The 20,456-nt window shown below is 39.7% G+C and overlaps 1 protein-coding gene and 1 long non-coding RNA gene across 4 annotated transcripts in view; one reads left to right on the top strand and one right to left on the bottom strand.

Moving 5' to 3' along the window:
• PDE7B (phosphodiesterase 7B) overlaps window positions 1–20,456 on the top strand; it is a gene marked incomplete at its 3' end in the record, with an annotated part of 632,720 nt that overhangs the window by 472,320 nt on the left and 139,944 nt on the right. The window contains exon 1 of one of the 3 annotated variants that reach the window (XM_082474734.1): window positions 58–14,354. The exons of the other annotated variants lie outside the window; for them this stretch is intronic. Within the exon in view, the coding sequence (XP_082330860.1) occupies window positions 14,117–14,354 (238 nt within the window). The 5' untranslated portion in view covers window positions 58–14,116. Of the gene's footprint in view, window positions 1–57; window positions 14,355–20,456 lie in introns of those variants that run through there. 3 annotated transcript variants of the gene reach the window in all.
• The window catches only part of LOC309667005, a 227,365-nt gene that overhangs the window by 188,978 nt on the left and 17,931 nt on the right, over window positions 1–20,456 (bottom strand). The gene's annotated exons all lie outside the window — the stretch shown is intronic.

The raw sequence follows: 20,456 nt of genomic DNA, 5'->3' as shown, positions 1-20,456 counted from the left end.
TTTTATAGAACTGGATCTGGAGTACCTTCCAGATGATCAGAAACTCATGTTAGAAGTTAGAACATGAGGAAAAGAGATGGGAACAGACCACTATTGAACAGAAGGGCCCAGCAACCAATGTTCTCCAGGGTCCTGGAGTAACCTTTATGATCATTGGTAGTGAAAAGCCATACTTTTTTTTCTTTTCTCTGTAGTTTCTTTTTTTATATTTGTCTTCTTTTCCCCCATCTCCTTGACCATTCCATACCAAACACACACACCTTTTTATTCCCTTAGTTTTACCTCTTTTTTAAAAAACTTTTATTGAGGTATAGTTTATTTACAGTGGTGTGTTAATTTCAGATGTACAGCAAAGTGATTCATTTATACATATAGATATATTCTTTTTCAGATTCCTTTCCATTATAGGTTACTACAAGATATTTAATATAGTTCCCTGTGCTATACTGTTGGTCCTTGTTGTTTATGTATTTTATATATAGTAGTGTGTATCTGCTAATTCCAAACCCCTAATTTATGCCCCCCCCTCCACTTTTACCTTTTCTATCTTTTACCCTCTGTATATCACCTTCTGGTTCTACCAATAACACCCAGAGCTAAAGGGGCTATTGGTGCCAGCTCCATGCAGAAGAGAGCAGATAATTTGGAGGAGATGATCATAGCTGGCTTTTACTGAATGCCTACTTTGCGCCTGGCCTTGCTCTACATACTTTCCACGAATGCTCTCATTTAATCCTCTCAATTGTCCCAAGAGCTCAGTCTAATTTTTCCAACACCCTGGTTCTACTGAAAGATAAAGGCTATTTTGGTTTTTGTTTTGTTTCTGAAAACTCTATTTCCAAAGATTGTAAAGGAAAAGTTCCTAAGACATGCCAACTTGAAGAAAATCGATGTAAGAGGCACATTTGACCAATAGGTTAGAGATAAGAAACAACTGGGTAGGTCCTGTAAGAAATCTCAAGTAGATTTCTATAACCAATCTTTTATTTGCACATTTGTGCTTTTGGAGGGAAAACGTGACTTTACCAACCATGTTAGTGGGGAAAAGTTCTGACCCTTCAATAATTTCAGGAAAACCAGTATATGGTTTAGGTCAAAAAGAGTACTTGATTTTGCAACACCAAGTATCCCTTCTGAGGTTTCCCAAAAATGCAGTGGCTGTGCCCCACAGAATTTTCTTCTTATTTTTACCACAGAAACAATAGTGCTATTTCAGCATTCATTGTAATCTTGACCACTTGAGAGGTGCTCTAAGGAGGCTATCAAAGAAACGAGTACCTGTACTCGATGTGATATCACAAAAATGAAATACAGAATTTACATGCAAGATGAACACAGAGACAAATGTTAAATAAAACAAGGCATCAGTTATAATTGATAGAGGGACAAATGTGTAGAAGGACAAATGGAATAGTTAGACTTAATTGGGTTTGGTCAGGCAAAGATTTAGAGTATTTACTGTTATTTCAAATAAGTGAATTAATTTATTAATAAATTATTACTGGGGACAGGACTAGGGGAATACCAAAAGAAGCTGAGCATTCTGAACATCAGAATGATTTGCCCCAGGGTTTGAACTTTCCTTTCCTTAGGGACATTTCTGAAGAGTTCTGTCACTTTGCAACGACTTATAAAGAATGTCCTATATAAAGATGTTGTGAAATTTATAGGTTTATATTTCCCTAGTAGAAGGACTGTGAATATAAATGACTAGGTAACTAAATTTACCATGTGGAAGTAAAGCCAAAGAAAGGAGCTGAGGCAGAAAACAGAAGATGCCTGGCCCACTGGGAACGTAGCTGTCCTCAACTTCATCTCTGATCTATTACCCCAGGACAGAAGTCAGCTGGGGACCAGATTTGGATTTCCCCACATGTATCGTACATACAAAAAGTGACCCAAGTCATTTCCTTAACACTCGGAAACACTTTAAGGCTCTTTTTTTCCCCATTTCTAGCCAAGCTGTTTAGAAAGCACAGATGCAGCTGGCACTGTGATATTGTAAGCAGCCTTGCTAAATGGCTCCAAAAGGAAAATATCCCTCCAATGTCTTGAGTAAATCTAGTCATCTCCATTTACCAATTTCACATCGTTGTTCTCTGGTTCTTCAGATCCAAGATTTAGGTCAGAGACAGCAGAGTTGCTGCTGCAATTATGTTTAAATCACATAGAAACTACTCTGATAATCTTCCATCACTACCCCAAATAGTTCCAGTGCAAGGCAATGGCAATCACAAGTGATGGTATGGGTAAATCAAGTCACTTTTCATAAGGGATAAGGTAATTTTAGGAGTGTAGAGTCTGGTCTGAGGAAACCATCCCATTACTGAAGGGAGACCAGACGTTCATCTAATTTTTAAAAAAATGTCTATGTGCACCACGTTCTTTCTCTCCAATCATCCTGAGAGAGGAAGACCTTCTTCAGCACTTCCTGGATGAAGGTTGTGGCAGAAATCTAAAGTCCAACCTGGTGGCTACAGTCATAACCACAGTGAATATGGCTTGAGGAACACAAGACATAATCCTGCCATGCAGAACAGTTATAGAAATAGGTGCTGGGGTGTCATAATTTTTCTTTCTTTCCTTCTGACTTGCCTCACGTAAACGTTTATGATACAGCCAGATATGGTTGCAGTCTATGAATCCAACAGAGTTCCTACTGCTTTATACAACACCCAACCACACAGATAGTGTAGCATGGTGTCAAGAGAGCATGCTCTAGAATCAGCCTGCCCTGGCTCAAGTCACTCTTCTAAAGCTTGATAGCATTTGAATCTTGAGCAGATTACTTTCGCAGGGGATCACGATTATACCTACCTCATCCTGGTTCTTGTAAGGATAAAATAAGGCATTTCATATAAAATGCTTAGTACCGTATTGGGTACATAAGCACTCAAAGGAAATGCTTAAGCTCAGGTCTGTGAGAATCCAGGGCTTACGCTGTCATTATTGGTAAAATTAGAAAGTGATCTTCTATGGATTGAATGTTTGTGTCCTCCCAAAAATCCTATCTTGAAACCCTAAAACAAATGTGGTGAGTAACTGGGTCATGAGCGTGGAGCCCTCATAAATGAGATTATAAGAAGAGACCCGAGAGAGATGATCTCTCTCCACCACATGAGGATACAGCAAGAAGGCAGCCTTGGGGTAAGGAGCCTCACCTGCCCCCGACCATGCTGACACCCTGATTTCAGACTTTCAGACTCCAGAACTGTGAGAAATAAATTTCTGTTGTTTAAGCCACCCAGTCTGTCGTCAGCCTGAGCTAAGGCATGATCTAATTGAAATGGTTAATTTATCTCTAAAGTCCCTTAAAACCCTGGCATTACATGACTTGTCTTTCTTGGCTACCTAGGAACAAGAACTTTTCCTAAGCTGCCAATTCACTAGGAACACGGTGTCACCTCACCTGAGAAAAGTGGTGAGAAGATTCTTGAAGTTTTAAAAGTCATTACAGCTAAACTTTAAAGAAATCCTATCAGCACGTAAAAAATAACAGAAAGATAATCAACTATCCATGTTATCCTGGAGATATACAAACTCTATATAATATAGTTCATGATTTTTTGTTTGTTTTAAATGGAGTTCTAGACATTGTCTTAATTGTCAAGATAATGAGAAAAAATTTAATGAAAAAAGTTGGTTTTCATCGTTATTAATAACAAACACTAATTGAGACCTGTTCTGTCCACAATTATATGTTAACACTACAATTCACTGTGCTTTATGGTTAGTTATATATATGTTTGTTTCTCCACTAAATTTGTAAATAATTTTAAAGACAGGGACTATGGTTTGGTATATAAAGCACTTAGCATGGGACACTCAGTAAATTATTAACCACTCCGTAAATGCAGAATGAATGAATGAATGAAGGATACATCACCCGGATTTTATGTTACAAAATATGAAACAATGCAGTCTAAATTGAAAGACAAGCCAGAGCATCAAAGGCAAATAGTGATACAAGTTACCTTACAGATAAATAAAATGGATGAGGTGCTGCTTTATTTAAATAGAAGAGGCCATTTGAAGTGGGGCACAAAGACTTCATGAAGAAAGTGGGACTTTTTTCAGATTAGATGAATGGAAAACTCTTTCCCAATAAAGAGAAGAATAATGTGAGCAATAACATAAGATATTAGTTTTCTATTGCTGCTGTAGCAAATTACCGCAAGCACAGTGGCTTAAAACAAGCACAAATGTTTTATCTTACAGTTTTGGAGATTAGGAGTCTAAAAGGGGTCCATTAGGCCAAAATCAGAGTGTCTGCAGCTCTGCATTCCTTTCTGATGGCTCTAAAGAGAATCCAGCTTTTGCCCTTTTTTTCTTTGAAAGGCTGCCCTCATTCCTTGGCTTGGGGGTTCCTTTCTGTCTTCAAAGCCAGCACTGGCTAGTTGAGTCTTTCTCACATCCCATCACTCTGACACTGACTCTCCTGCCCCCTCATCCACATTTTAAAACCCTTGTGATTACACTGGGCCCATACAGATAATCCAGAAGAGTCTCCCTATTTTAACATCAGCTGATTAGCAACCTTAATTCCATCTGCTACCTAATTCCTCTTTGCCATGTAAACTAACATATTCACAGGTTCTAGGGATTAGGATGTGGACATCTTTGGGAGGCCATTATTCTGCCTACCACACAAAATGTCACAGTGCATCTAGCATGTATGGGCAACAATGTGATTTCCATAGGAATTTTGAGTGTTAAATGTAAATTTGAGTGAGTTTACAGGACTAGGTCAGTGACAACTTATTTCTGAAAACATTGAATGCCCAGCAAAGGGATTTGTACTATTTCTTTAAGTAATAATTCTCTTTGTGTCGAATTAGTACTAATATCTGCCATCACTTTTTACTTGTTACACATTAGAAAATAACATGATTATAAGGTATGTCTAATTCACAATACCAAAACTTTTGAAGATAAATAAGACTTCACTGAACTTTTTTTAATCGTTTATGAGAGACTTGAAAAACACATTTTAGAAGTAGCTCAATCAATTTACTCCTCAAACTTTGAAAGCAAAGAAGTAATAACAACATTTAAAAGGTATTTATTTAAAACCTAGTTATAAGTGGTTCTGGAGTTGACCCCGTATACTCTAATCCAGACACACAAACCTAAGAGCCGCAAGGTGTGTGAACACATGCAAGTCAAAGGTAGGTATCTTTACCTTGCACTAAACAGGCAACAGAACATGAATGTCAAAAACAAAGATGTATAAGAGGACAAAGAATGCAAGAAGTCTCATGATCAGACTGCAGAATGGATTCAGGGAGAAGGTCATGGAAGACAGAGAGTAGGAGGGCCCAGAGGTCCAGATAAGAAAATAGAGTGAGACCCATGGTAACAATATCTTAGAAAGATTTACAGTCATTTTAGATATTTTATGGAATAGAAGGAGCAAATCTTAGAATTTAAATATGAGATGGAAAAGAAAGTTACCACAATGAAACTCTTAGAAAATCTTTAGACAGTTAAGATCTCATATGTGCATCAATGTTGTCGATTACTCCAGTGTGCTAGGCTTTCTTTCGTTGATGATACTGCTGTTATTCTTCTAGCAACACTACATATCAAAAAAGGGGGTGGGGTTCAGTTGGATCCCCTGTACCATACTACACAGAGAGTGTGTCATATATTGTCTATACATTATACATTAAAAAGCTTCACCTTTACTTTTCACCCTTGATTCTCCGCCATCACAGAGGAAAACAGGTTCTAAAATTACCTTAAAAATAACCATGATATATATTCGTTTTTAATCCATTATCTTCCAGCTTTCCCTTTCTTTTTTTTTAGTTACTCCTGTAGATAACAGGAAAATAGGTGTTCATCACTGTAGCAAAGCACTTAGCCTTAGAAAGAACCAGGGAAAACAACGGAAAAAAAATACAGCAAACTGTGTTTCCAATTACCAGCAGATGCTTCCATTTATTCTAAGCGTTCTTATTCAGTTAACTGTACAAATTTTTAATCATATAAATCTGGTAGTGTTCTAGCCTTGTGCTCTTGATTTACTCTTGTCTTCCAGTTGATTTCACATGCCTTTTGCTTCTGGCATCACTTTCCCACGAATACTATGCCTGGAGCTGCATGAACTCCAGGTGATACATGGTAAAGAGTGCAGCTCATTGCAGAGTTTATTTATCTTTTGTGTTTTGTTTTGTATTTTGCTGAGGCTGTGAAATTACGGTATGTCTCTCTGAGTCAGCAGCACCATGGGCCACTCGCTGGTTATAGAGCCATGGATGCCTACTTTCTTTTCTTCCATCTTTGCTTTGTGGAATCATCTGGTCACCATTCTTTCATGCATGGAATATTACAGTGGGAAAGATTACCAGGCTTCATCCAAAGACCGCTTTACATAGACTTTAATAAATCAAATGAAGGAGTAGGTCTTGGTGAGAATATCCCTGATGATGAAGATCAAAGACTCAGAGCCTTGCCTGTATTTCAATCATTCTGAAAATAGCAATAGTAGCCCAACAAAATGCTGGAAAGACAGAGGGTTGGCAAAATTGGCCTAAGTAAATTTTGTTTGACATTTGGTGAGGAAAGACTTTCAAAAATAGCCATTTGGTTTTGAAGTTGACTCCATTGTATATATATTCTTCATCACAGTGGCCAATACTGGATATTCAACCTTATCTTTAAAGTTAATTTCTAAGGGAAAGAAATTAATGAAACAAAATTCAAAAGCCAAGCAGTGGTTCAATATCATGGATGTCCCTGGACATAGCCTTTGCTCTTATATTGCAGTTCTGGTTGCTTATTTCCAGTTAAGAGTACTTATCCTGAGCCACTATTGATTGTTTTCAAAAGTCTTAACACATCTGTGACCACCTAGAGGGGTGGGATAAGGAAGGTGGGAGGGAGACACAAGAGGGAGGAGATATGGGGATATATGTATATGTATAGCTGATTAACTTTGTTATAAAGCAGAAACTAACACACCATTGTAAAGCAATTATACTCCAATAAAGATGTTAAAAAAAAAGTCTTAACACATGTTCCTGTAAAGATAGGCACTTTTGCTGCATTTTCTTTCATAAATAATTAACATGGAAGAGGCAGAAAATACCTGCCACATAGTAATCCTCTAGCCTTGCTACTCAGAGTATGGACCGCAGACTAGCAGCCTTGTCATCCCCAGAGAACTTCATGGAAATGCAGGGTCTCAGGTCCCCACCCAGACCTGCCCAAACAGAATCTGCATTTTAATAGGATCTCTGGGTGATTTGTTTGCACACTAACATCTGAAAAGCATTGCTCAAAACAGCATCTGAGAGACACCTTTTGGCATAGATGTTTTATGTAATTCATAATCACCAGGAGGTAATAAGTGAAAGAAAGAGGGAAAAATAAATAATAATTTGAAGAGGCAGTAGGATTATACTTCATACACATATAGTTGAAACTTCCTTCTTCCAAATTGACTCTGAACTCCGTAAACATAAGCATAAATGAATGCCAAGGGGGGAAAATTGGTACTGTTAGAAGGTTTTATTCCTTACCATTTTCTCACTTTCCTTTTATGTTGTTTATACTAATAATATTTTTCTATCTTATTAGTTTATTTTGATTATATTAAGAGGGAAAAAAACCTCACTCGGGCATTTCCCAGCAGGTCTTTGAAGATGTCTGAACAATCTCCCCTCCTGCCTCCTTGAGGTCTTCTCAGCCTGGGCTAATTCTTTCTTTCTTGCTTGCTTGCTTGCTTGCTTGCTGTGTTGGGTCTTCGTTTCTGTGCGAGGGCTTTCTCTAGTTGCGGCGAGCGGGGGCCACTCTTCATCGCGGTGCGCGGGCCTCTCACTATCGCGGCCTCTCTTGTTGCGGAGCACAGGCTCCAGACGTGCAGGCTCAGCAATTGTGGCTCACGGGCCCAGTCGCTCCGTGGCATGTGGGATCCTCCCAGACCAGGGCTCGAACCCGTGTCCCCTGCATTGGCAGGCAGACTCTCAACCACTGCGCCACCAGGGAAGCCCAGCCTGGGCTAATTCTTGAGAGCTTCCAGAATCCATGTATCTCACTTGCAAAAAAATTGGTATAGACAATCTTATTTACAAAGCAGAAATAGAGACACAGACATAGAGAAAAAAGGGGGAAGGGGGGGGATGAATTGGGAGACTGGGATTGACATATATACACTACTGATACTATGTACAAAATACATAACTAATGAGAACCTACTGTATAGCTCAGGGAACTCTACTCAATGCTCTGTGGTGACCTAAATGGGAAGGAACTCCAAAAAAGAGGGGATATATGTATACATGTAGCTGATTCACTTTGCTGTACAGCAGAAACTAACACAATATTGTAAAGCAACTGTACTCCAATAAAAAAATTTTTTTTTTAAAAGTAAAGCATATGTCAGACTGTTTTTAAGCCACTTTTGAAACATTGTATTTGGTTTTACATACTATACTACCTTGAAAAACACTTGTCAATTAAACAGAGATGAGCTAGGAGCTGTCAAAATTATTAAAATGTTTGAGGAATATAGACCCCAAGCAAAAAATTGGAGGCCCACATAACTTGTTTAGAGAAATGAGGCCGGGGGAGGCCTAAGACACATGTTCACCACCACAGCACACGACACAAAGCTGTACAGCTCATGAACATCAAACCTACCCATTAGTCACTGTGGTCTGAAATTGAAATTCCCAATCAAGGGAATCGATACGGAACACTAAATAACCCATGATAAAGCAGGATTGCAGGCTTACACCCTAGACATGATTCATGACCGTTATCACACCTCCAAAATGCAGTTACAGTGAATATTTATCCTACTGAGACCCTTCTTTTAACACCTACTTTGTCCTTTATCTATCTACTCTCATTCACGCGTCAATCACTTTGCCCACCTTTCCTCACCTTTGTACCATTAAATCCCTCACTATCTCTCCCATGGGGCCACTCTCCAATACTCTCTCCAATACCTCTGTCTCTGATTTCCTCTACTCCTGCATCCTCATGGGGAACACGAATTTCCAAAGCGGGACCTAACTCAAGGATGGGGGGTTTGACTTGTCAGTTTTCTTATAGATTCCAGGAAAGTAGAGCCAAAATTTGAGTTTAGATAAATGTCAATATGATTTCTTAGCTTAAAAACAATCACTCAAAAATTTTACAGCACACTATTGCTTACAAATCACTCACATTTTAATCTTATTTTACTCTTAGAAGATCCCCATGTGATGGATGAGGTGGTTATTACTATCATACCCATTTATAAATAAATCTCTAAGTTTGAGGCAAAGGTCAGTGGTGAACTGAGACTGAAATACAGTTTTTATAACCCTAAGATAAGTAGTCTTGAAGGACATCTTGGAGATTTCATCATTGTAGCTATTTTTTAAGAAGGTGACATGCCCTCAAACATGAAATTATGAAAAATGTACTCTACCACCACTTAAAATCTTTGACAATCAGAAATATTTCTGAAATCCCAGGAAGGTTTCAGCCAGAGGATGCCATCATCACACAGCAAAGCATCAGGTGTTTAGTCATGGAAAGAACAGCAGGGAGGAGGAGCCAGATGGAGAAAATCAAGTCTTCCAGCCATTTTGTTCTCAACCCCTGTGTTATTGGACTCATTTGTTGTGGGTTAACTGTCAGAGACAGTAAGCTTAGCATTAGATATCTGAGAGCCAGGATAGAGATCTGATGCCAGCTCAAACCCTGATTTCTCTCTTTAAATGTCCAAAGAAAAGTAATAGAAGACCTAACCCACAGTGAAAATCAGAATCGAGGTGAGGGAGGCCAGACAGGTCCCAGTGCCTGAGAAAGGACCCAAGGGCTGGTACAAGAGGTTCTCTCCTCTGCTGTTGCTCTAGCTGTTAATACATATTTGCAGAGTGAATAAGGGAATAATTGGTTGTAGTTTAGAAACCTGTTGTGAAATCAAACTATGAATCTGTCAGCTCAGCCCCCTTCTACTTCCCCCCACCTCGCCTTTCCTCATTTGCCTCACCACTCTCCTCCCTTTCCACGTGACAAGAGAAATATGTGCTGCCTTCTATGGTCGGTCTGTAGACCAAGTCCTTTTCCCTGCTTGCTGGCATGATTCCTTGAGATTAGTTAAGGCCACAGTTATTACATTTCTATTTCTCCTGGAGGACACTGTAAATTGTTTGAGCTTCTTCTGCTTAGACTACATTAAACAAAGTTGAAAGACCGGTTTTTCCTCCCTTGCTCATTTTGAATTTCATTTGAATTGCATTTGTGAAACCCCAGGTGGTCGTGTGTGTGTGTGTGTGTGTGTGTGTGTGTGTGTGTGTGTGTTTACACATCCATATTTGAACTGATGGAGAGAAAAGGCCAGGACAAAATGAATAAACTCCCACAATAGTTTGAAATTTTTCTTTAAATATAGAAGCAGGATGGGGTTTAATAAGTATTTAAAATACTTGCAAAATATGTGAGTGAGAATACTTTCATTAATTAAAATGACGTTTTGTGAAAATCTATTGCTAGACTCAAAATAATCTAAAATTGAAATGAATGTGTATTTCTAAGTTTCCATTTTTAAAAAATGTACATTCTCTAAAATGATTAGAAATATTTAATATTGTTAATATTTTCTTTTTAAAATCATATATAATAAGGGCTTATCTGCCTAGCCATAAGTCCACAAGATTTTTACATAGCCCCCAGAACACTAGAAATTCTTCAAGATAATCCAGGTTCTAAAACATTATGTCTTCAAATCTTTTTTCTTGGTCATATACTTTAGCATTGTGGTTATCAATTCTTTCCTTTATAGCTGCAAACACAGAGCAAAGTATTTTTGATAGAATTAGGTATCCATTGGAACAAGTGGTTTTGACTTTGTTAGTTCTCATTACATTTCCTTCACACAAGAAGAGAACTACGCTATTTCCCTCTTACTGGGATGTTAGGTTGACTCACAATGCCTGAAAAGAAATGCGATTATTTTGAAAGTCCCTTTTAAATTTCCTATTTGTAGCACATTAGTTACAAATATTAAGGCTTATAAGAATCTTACAAGTCACAGAGTCACATAGACCTCTTTGCTCCAGGAGTCCTCTGGGCACAGAACTTCCCCATCAGCCCCTTCTCCCCATCCCTAGTATAATAATAGGTGAATGATGTTCACTGAGTAAGGGAAAAATCATAGGTTTACAGACGTGCTCTTCTAAAGTAACTATCTTTAAGACAAAAGAGATGCCAGCCTACAGAATGGAACAAAGCCACCTTTTAGAGAATCTGTGAGGGATAGTAATATTAGTCCAACAAGTGCTAGCATCTCATCAGTTTATCCCACTCTCTTGAACCTGCAGTTGAGCCAAAATTCTCCTGAGCCAAGCTTTCTCGCAAGATTTCCTGTACTTCCTGTTTCTATGTGAGCCAGAAATACCATGAGAATGACCTTCCTTGTGGTATTTCTGCACTTCTACCCTGGAGTGAAGATAATCCCATGTTGGGGAGAATTTTTGGTTTTAATTGTGCAACATTTTTAATTTTCAAATATCCAAATGAAGGAGATTCCTCTTTGAGAATGAAAATTTAAGATGGTATTTCCTTGGCCCTAATTCATTTCCACTAGGAAGTATTCATGTTCAATGATTCAACATTTTGCAACTTCTCTAAGATATTTTTACGAGGAAATATGTAAAACAATATAGAAAATACAGTGGAAACTCATATCCTTGGATTTTTTTAAAAAGTCATTCTTGAAGAAATGTGCAATGAAGAGTTATATTCTTAATACATTAGCGTATGTGACATATTATACCATATATTTGTTTTCTTTGTTCTTAACCCCTTTGTTCTGAGGGTCAGGATATCCTGATGCAAAGTACTATTGCAAAATAACTGAACAAAAATAAAAATAGTCAAACACTTAGGAAACTCTTCGGTTGTTATGTCAAGGAAGTTTGTGACTGAGGAGTGAGTATAAGACATTATTCAGGAAATATGCTAATAGAGTACAACAGCCTACATGTGCTTATTAAATAAAATTGTCTCAATTCTAGAGAGCCTGAATGCCCCCAGTCTGATGGAAGGGTAAGATAAGAACTGGGAGGGCTGTCAAAAGTGGTGAAGCTGTCAGACTGAGGCTTAAATCCCTTCATCCCTTGTCAAAGAGGGAGTTTAAAAAGGCACATCTTTCTCATAAGTGGATCATTGATTATTCCCTAATTGGGTTGTATGAATATCTGGTTGTTAATAGGAAGAGCTGTCTGATCAATATTTTAATCATGAAACTCACAAGAAGCAGTGTCTTAAATGTCTTTTATTGTTGTTTTTTATCCTTAAAGGATGTTGACCCTTCTTCGCCTATTAGGAAAGACAGTAGGTTTGCCAGTGTACTTTTCCATCCAGAAAAAAGAAAAGCCACTTAATTCAGTGTGGAAAACTAAACTCCTTAACCATGGGTTTAGAGGAATAATAATAACAACAGCAACAAAATTACAGTAGCCTTTGCTAGTTTCAACTTTTAAAGTATGAGGTAAGGGCGATGAAAATAATACACAACCTACAATGGTCTTTCTCCTCTCCTCCAAGTCCCCTCTGCTCTCCCCTAAAGAAACATCATATGATTGTGTGATAAAACAGCCCCAAAAGGAATGTAGAGCAGAAGCAACAGACTGTACATCAGCAAAATAAAATGCCAAGCAAAATAATGCACTTTGCAATACGGAGACATGAAAAGGAGAGAAAGATGGGATTGTTACAATGGCCTCCCCAAGAAAATAGGAGCTATTCACGTGAATGCACAAGTTCAAATTGTTCCTACAAACCCAATTTGCTGGCAAAAGTACCAAATATAATACCATCCCACTTTTGTTTGTGTCCAGGGCTTTTCACACTAGCTGCAGGGGCCATCCTCTTCTGTTGCACAGGTTCTGACTAGTAGGGTAAGTGCCTCCAGCTCTGAGCCTCAGGATCCAAGACACATGGCCCGTGATCATCCTCAACTGAACCACTGTCAGGTGGGGGGAGCACTTTGTGGCCCAAATACTATGTCGACAGCGCTCTGCCTCTGGAAAGTGAACCTTCAACGCTTTCTTTTCACTGTCACTTATGCCCCCAACAAATCTCCTTTAAAATTATTATTAAAGGAAATGACTATCCCTTTGAAATGAGTTTTTAACCATCCCCAGCTATTTGTCCAGACTTTGCAACCGCACCCGCACGTTTGCATGAGGATCTTGATGCTTCCCCAATTCACTTCTTTCACAGTTAGCTTTGGAATGTGATTCAATGTTATTTCCCTTCCAGCTGAAGGGCAGCTGAGGTTACAAAGGGATTTGACTAATAGGCCAAAACCCAGTTAAGTTTGCTGAAAAGCAAGTGACAGCGAAGGGGGAGGGGTGTGGAGGAGGGGAGTATGTGAACCGTGGTGCCCAGGACCAACCCAAGCGCCTTCTGAAGAGCCCCAGTCCAGCGCACACTGTGGTGAGAGGGCAAGGTGGCCCCCAGCCAGACCTTCCGGAGAGAAGCAGCTGCGATGCTCAGCTTCGCCTGTCTTCTCCTTGATGCTTGCAGGGCTGGAGCCGGGGAAGCGGCTAGGTTTCCTGCACCACAGGAGTGACTCCTTACCTGACACCTTCAGGTAACTGGCTTCTGGAGGACCCCCTGGGAGGGTGGCAAAGGGGCGCCGCCCCTCATCTTTGCCTGAAGTCCTTAAGGGCTAAACAAGCCACTTGACAAACTTTGACAAGCACCAAAAGAGACTTGAGAACAAATAAATCAGAAGAGAGAAAAAGCGAAGGCTAAAGCCTCAATGGCCTTTCTCCCCCCTGCTGTCGTTCTAGCTGTAGCCTGGGATTAATTAAGTGCTGCAAAGTCAGTGCCTGAGAGAGAAGGGGGAAAAAAATGCTTTCTCTCTCTAAGGCAGGAGGACAGGAACCGTTCTCACCAGTGAGAAACCTTGGGAAGTGAGTCTCTGTCATCGTCAGTGTTTGTGGAGGGGCTGGAGGGGCAGGGCTTTGCCAGGCTGGAGGAGGCTTGCCTTTCCGAAGCTGGAGAGGATTTCCCGGGGGTTCGCCTTCCCCTGCCTGGGAAGAATTTCCCCTCTGGTAGCAGCCGCAGCAGCAGCGCGACCTCGTCTTCTGGAGACCAGGGCAGAATGCCTGTGCTCGAGCGCTATTTCCACTCGGCAGAGCTGGGCAGAAGGTGGACGGCCCCAGAAGGTGTGCTGCCCTCCTCCCTGGGCAGCCGGCCGGTGTGCCAGCAGGGGCCGCTGCCCTGGGACTTGCCAGAGATGATCAGGATGGTAAAGCTGGTTTGGAAATCCAAAAGTGAGCTGCAGGCGACCAAACAGAGAGGCATTCTGGAGAATGAAGATGCTCTCCACAGCTTTCCAGGTAAATCAGCTGGGAGGTGTGAAAGGTACCAGGGCCAAGTCTTACGACTTTCAGTCCCTTCCTTGGAGAGCCCAAGACCTAAAAATGGGAAGAGGAAGGAAGACAAACTGTGCAGCACAGGGCCCGAGGGCTGTGGTTAATGAATGTTTGCTCTATTATAGAAATGCATCTTAAAATTAAGAGCGGTGCGGTAGGAGGAGCAAGAACAGACGGGCAATCAAGAAACCTGGGATCTGGGCTTAGCTTGTCACTTGTTTGCCCTGTGGCTTAAACAAGTGACATTTCCTAAGTTCCAGTCTCCATAGGGAGGGGATGAGAGTGCGTGCTCTTTAAATTGGGTGTCTGTCCTGCCTCTGCAATTTCTTATTGACAAGACAGTTACCTCTGAGAGAATATTCGTCTTGGGTTGCTTTTTTGTAATGCTTTATAGAAAGTAAAATATATTTTCTCATTTTAAACTGTGGAACTACAGCATGTATAAATGTTCCCAGGACTGAGTTTGGCCTGGTTGCTTTTTATGTCATGAGAAAGTTGATAAACTTCCTTGCCTCAGTTTTCCCTTTTGACAAATGACAATAATACAAATTTCTCCATTGATCTCAGGAAAAATCAACTCACAAATGTGGAAATGATGATTCATAGGAGCTCTGTTATGTTATAAGAATGTGCTGTGTTTGGGACAGTTGAGGAGAACTTTGCTGTGTTTTTAGCAGGGGGTACCACACCACAAACATACCTAGGATCCCTGTGGAGGATCCCAAGGGACTCCGATAACGCCGTACACTAAGAATACAGGATGCACTCTTCCTTAGGGGAATATGTTGGTAGATATTTGGAAAGTGATGGTTTCCTTTAGAAGAGCAAATGTGAACATGTGTTTATGCATTTGAAGTTTTGGCTAGCCCTGTGCATGGAATCCTGACATGCCATTGTTGGTGAGAGATGGGGGCCTAGATGGAAAAGCAATACCAAAAAGTACCTCTCTTTTTCTCGTGGAAAAAGGCTAGGAAATCAAAACTCAGCTAATTTTGTTTTTAATCATTTATGCAGAAACCTTTTTTAAGTTGCCTAATAATCTAAAATGAACATTATTAAAAAATAATGCTCTGGGCAAGAAAAAAAAGATTGGAAAGGAATTAAAAAAACAACAGTTTTGGTCTCTAGTAAACAATGAATACTTAGGAAAGAGAAGGAAACCAATGAGACTGTCGTTTATGTGGCATTTGGGAGATGGATGCCCAGGGAAATGGGTCCTGGTCAGAAAAAATGAGGTAATGCTAAAGCCATCCCATATTTCATGTGAGTACAAGAAAAATGGAAAAACCCACCTGGGCAGAAAACTTAACTATGACACTTCAACTTTTACCGCTCTTGGTTTGTTTCAGTATATTAAATGATTAAACTGCATATTTCAAATTACACTTTTGGTAAAACTACTTAATTCAACAGATGTTAGCATGTCTGTAGAGATATGTGTGTATTATTCTTTATATTATATACTAGCAGGTGTCTAATTCCTGAAAAAGCAATACTACAGAGAGAAAACAAAACCCCTATAACTTTTTGTCACTTAAAAGCTACATTTTTCTGGATGTTATGAAGTTGAGCTAACTGAGTCTCTAAGATGCCCCTGGACCCCTGCCTCACGCTTTGTGGAATATATCTCCGCAGCCATGCTCCTTCCCAGGAAGGCTGCCCCTGCTTTGTTGGTCCCTTCATCCTGCCTGCCAGGAGGCAAGCTCTATTTCAACACCTCCCCAGAAACTATCTGTTTACCTCCTCTTCTTCCTTCCCTGCCTCCCCAGCCTCAAGGGGATGAGGGGCTCACACTTTCTGACATGGACATAAAGCCATTATCGTCCATATACGCAGCATGGGGCCATATGTTGAAGCCCCAAAGGCAAGTTGCTTCGCTTTCCAAATTGTCTTATTGTTTCTCTCATCTTGTTGCTGAGGCTGCATTTCCTCCTCACATCAAGTGTTCTGTGCCATTCTCACCATAACAGCGTGATGGTGCGGGTAGAATATTTCCAAAAGCCTGGCATCTTTCCATTTTTAGAAAGAGATGGTTTAAACTGTCTTCATTTTGAGTACAGGGGATTAAGTAGAAAGTTCCTCAAAAAACACCAAGACACATGGTGGTCTCTCTCTCTTTCCCTCCCTCCCTCCTGCCCTCCCTCCCTCTCTGTCTCGAATCTGACCCTTGCCTCAGAATCCTCAAACAATTTATGCTTTGACGACATGGAACAGTTTACTGTTCCTCCACACGCATCAAGTGGTGCCCTACCTCTGAGCCTTGCCTTATGCTTGGAATGCCTTTTTTTGGCTTAGGCCATTGAAAATTTTAATGCAAATACAAAGTCCAGCTCAGGCATCCCTTTCTTTGTAATGACTTTTCTGATCTCCATCCCCACCCCCAAATCTTCTCCCACAGTCATTTATTCCCTCTCCTTTACTCTCTTTGCCTGTAGGAACTTAACATATTACACTTACAGCACACAATTTTTTGCCATGCTAGTAACTAAAAACAGGAAAATTAAATACTATAACATTCTATGTATATTTCAACTGCTTGTGATAACAGATAAATGAGTTTACATTTCTAAAAACCATGAAATTGCAGAACTTCTGAAGAGAACCAACAGTCTAGAGAGCTTTAGAGACGGATGTCACCGTTCTTAATAAGTTGAATTTAACTTTAAAAGTTCCAGCTTTTTTTCTCCTTAGTGAAGGGCATCATTATTTGTACTCATACTCTTTAGTCAAGACTGGAACTTTGTTTCTCATAAGGGAAATAGAAAAGTGTTCTGAGATTTTGCTTAGGGAATAAAGGGAGAGAGCAAAAGGATTTATGGAAAAATAAATGCATACATATGTGTTCATGAGAGATGTTTAAGGCTAAATATACTGAACTGTGAGTGATGGAAGACAGAGAGGAACAGAGTCCCCTGAAGAGAGCAAGGGAGAGCTAGGGAGGAGGAAGTCATACGTGGGAACATCTTTGCCAGAGACTAACGCGACTTTTAAAGCAATAGGTTGGAGGAGGGAATGGGGAATGATAGGAGGAAGAGAGGCTCTTCAAAGTCATCCCTCCAGGTGCATGCTTCTAGGCGTGCCCCCAGGAGCTGGACATGGGCAGAGGCGCTGTTTGCCCTGGAGAGGGACTCTGGGACGTATCGGCATGCCCAAGGTTGGAGTGTCAGCTCAGTTCATTACCTCTTTCCCAAGTATTTAATTGTATTAATACTCACATCATTTTCCCTCTATGAAGCAAACAAAGGATGGTCTAATTGTCTAGTTAACACAGACGAGGCGAATAATGAACTAGAGACTAAACAACTTGTCCAGACCTTGACACTGTGTCAGAACCAGACCATCTCAATCATCCAAGTCTAATCCACAAAACTGACATGATCGGGGCACAAGCTGGGTAATTTCAATTTACACCAAGACATTGTTTTACTGATTATATGTAGCTGGACAAACATGGAGGCTCTGGACGCAATATAAACCTTGGTCAAAGCAGAAAAATAATATTACCATGCAAAATAAGTCAAAGAATTGTGCCTCCTTTATATTTTTAAACTCATTCTGTGGGCTTTAGTTTCAGGTCCAAGTTTCCAGTGCTGAGAAGATTCCCAGGGGGAGATTATCCATCTATTACCAATAGAAAATAAGCTTCAAAGCATGGTGGTCGGAGCGTGCCCAGAAGTGGGGAGTGAGGGGAGGGAAGAAGGATGGGGAATAAATAAACGGTTTCTTAAATGCTCTGAGCGCAAATATTATTCTAATTGTGATTCTAGTCAGCAACCTAAGACTAGACATCCCCGAGCAGGACTTGGTCTTAGTTGAATAAATAATTTGACTTCAGAATTCAACCAAATACCTGCAAACTCTGCAGCTGTGGAACTTACCATTCATTCTGGTATCTCTGGTCTAAATTTTACATTATATTTTACTTATTTATTAAGCTTGTTTCCATTTCAATAGCCTTTGGTTACAGAAATATATAAAACACACACCTCCCTCAAAAAAAAAAAAGCATTCATTTTCCCCATAGCCATTGTAACTTGTCCTGTCTTCAAGAAGAATAAAAATAATCAGAAATTTGCTTTATACTGAGCCCTAAAAATCAAACAGCTTCAGAAGGGAAAATCTCTGAAACAATTCACTGATTCCAGAACTATACAATTCAAATTGACAAAGAGGCTATTTTTAAATATCTCAAGTATCAAGCATGATATAAATTAAATACGTTGAAGACTGAACACTTTTATTATTATAAATCAAGGAGCATTTATTAGACGTGTAGTGTATACCATGGACTGTGGTAGGCACCAAAGATTCAGGGAGCAATCAAACTTAATAAGAAGAGAACAATTATGAATTTATGAATCAGAATTCTATCTAGAACTTCAGTGTGAAAACAAGCATTTGTTAGTTTCAACCTCTATGTCAACTCAAAGTACTGGCTATAAAAATTGACCAGTAAAATTCAAAAACATTAGTAAAAAATTCAAGCGCACTTTCAAATACTCGTCAATATTTTTTTTTTAAACATCTTTATTGGAGTATAATTGCTTTACAATGGTGTGTTAGTTTCTGCTTTATAACAAAGTGAGTCAGTTATACATATACATATGTCCCCATATCTCTTCCCTCTTGCATCTCCCTCCCTCCCACCCTCCCTATACTCCTCAATATTAATGATTTCATTCAAAGCAGGACAAATTACTTTGATCAAAGAATCAATTAGTCTTAACAGTAGATAACTTGACATTAATTCAAAGCATTTTTCTATGTTCTTGTAGACATTAGCCCCCACTCATCCTGTAGCTATACTGGATAATAACCATTGACAAGTCAATCCATTCTTTAAATGTGAATGCAAATTTGAGTGAAAACTGGGACACGTCATCGCTCCTTGAACTAAACCTGTTCTTCACCAGACTTCCTAGTTTTCATGAATGGCATCACTCCTGCAGAAACCCAGGTTCAAAACCGTTCCCTCATACGTCCCAGTTCATGTGGATTACATAAACCTTCACTTGTTCATTTAAAAAAAACAAAAACAAAAAACCGCTCCCACCAGCTCTCCAATTCCAGTTGGCTCCAATTCCATAGAATAGGTTAAGAGTGGCGTTGCAGAGTTGAGATTTTTAAAATTTTAAGTCCTGCCTCTCTCGTACGGACTGTGTGAACTGTGCAAAGTACTTCACCTCTCTGTGCCTCAGTTTCCCCTTCTTTTAAAAAACAGGGGAATAACAGCAGCACCTTTGCAAAAGGTGAGGATTAAGTGAGATAATAAAAAAAAGTGCCAAAAAAACAGCCTACATCCTACCACATTCTCAGCAAGTGCTCACTATCATAATAACTGATACTGCTGCTATTTCCTCAACAACTTACTCACATCCATTGCTTTCTTTCTATTCAGTTACATGGCCCTTAGCCAAACCTCATGTTGTTTGGTCCGTTATCTTCCAATAGCCTCCAACTCCAGTACTCTCTCTACCCCTCTTCTTTCTCCTCCATCATTTAGATCAATAACATCAAAAGAAAAATCAGAATAGATCTCCCCCCTCTTCAGAATCCTTCAATGATTTTTCCATTGTCTGTAGAGAAAATCCAAATTCTACTATCCTGCATTCAAAGCACTGCACACTCTGAAACTAGCTCAATTTTCCCATCTGACTTGTCACTTATATGCCACCCGGATAGGACAAGCATCCCACAGCTTCCTACGTGCTTTCTGCTCATTGTTGCCAATGCCTAAAATTACTTGCCTCCATGTCCCCAACTTCTGCCATCTTTTAAGACCTCACTCACACGCCATTCCCCGCACAAAGCCTTTCTGAGATTACCGAGGAAGGGTGTGCCTTTCTCTTCTGAAGTCTTACAGAACTTTCCTTGTATTTATTTCACAGGCAAACCACTTTATTTTATTATAATTAATGTACATTTTCTTCCTCCCCTCCTAGACTTTCAGCTTTTTGAGAATCTGGAGAACATTCTATTTTCTTTGTGTTCTCCCTATCATCTCTCACATGTCAGCCACTCAATACACTTTGATAAGTGAAAAAAAGAAAATTATCAGAAGGAATA

Source organism: Balaenoptera physalus, assembly GCF_965194825.1.
Source record: "Balaenoptera physalus genome assembly, chromosome: 9".
NCBI classification, from domain to species: domain Eukaryota; kingdom Metazoa; phylum Chordata; class Mammalia; order Artiodactyla; family Balaenopteridae; genus Balaenoptera; species Balaenoptera physalus.
This window is presented reverse-complemented; position numbering and strand designations above follow the sequence as displayed.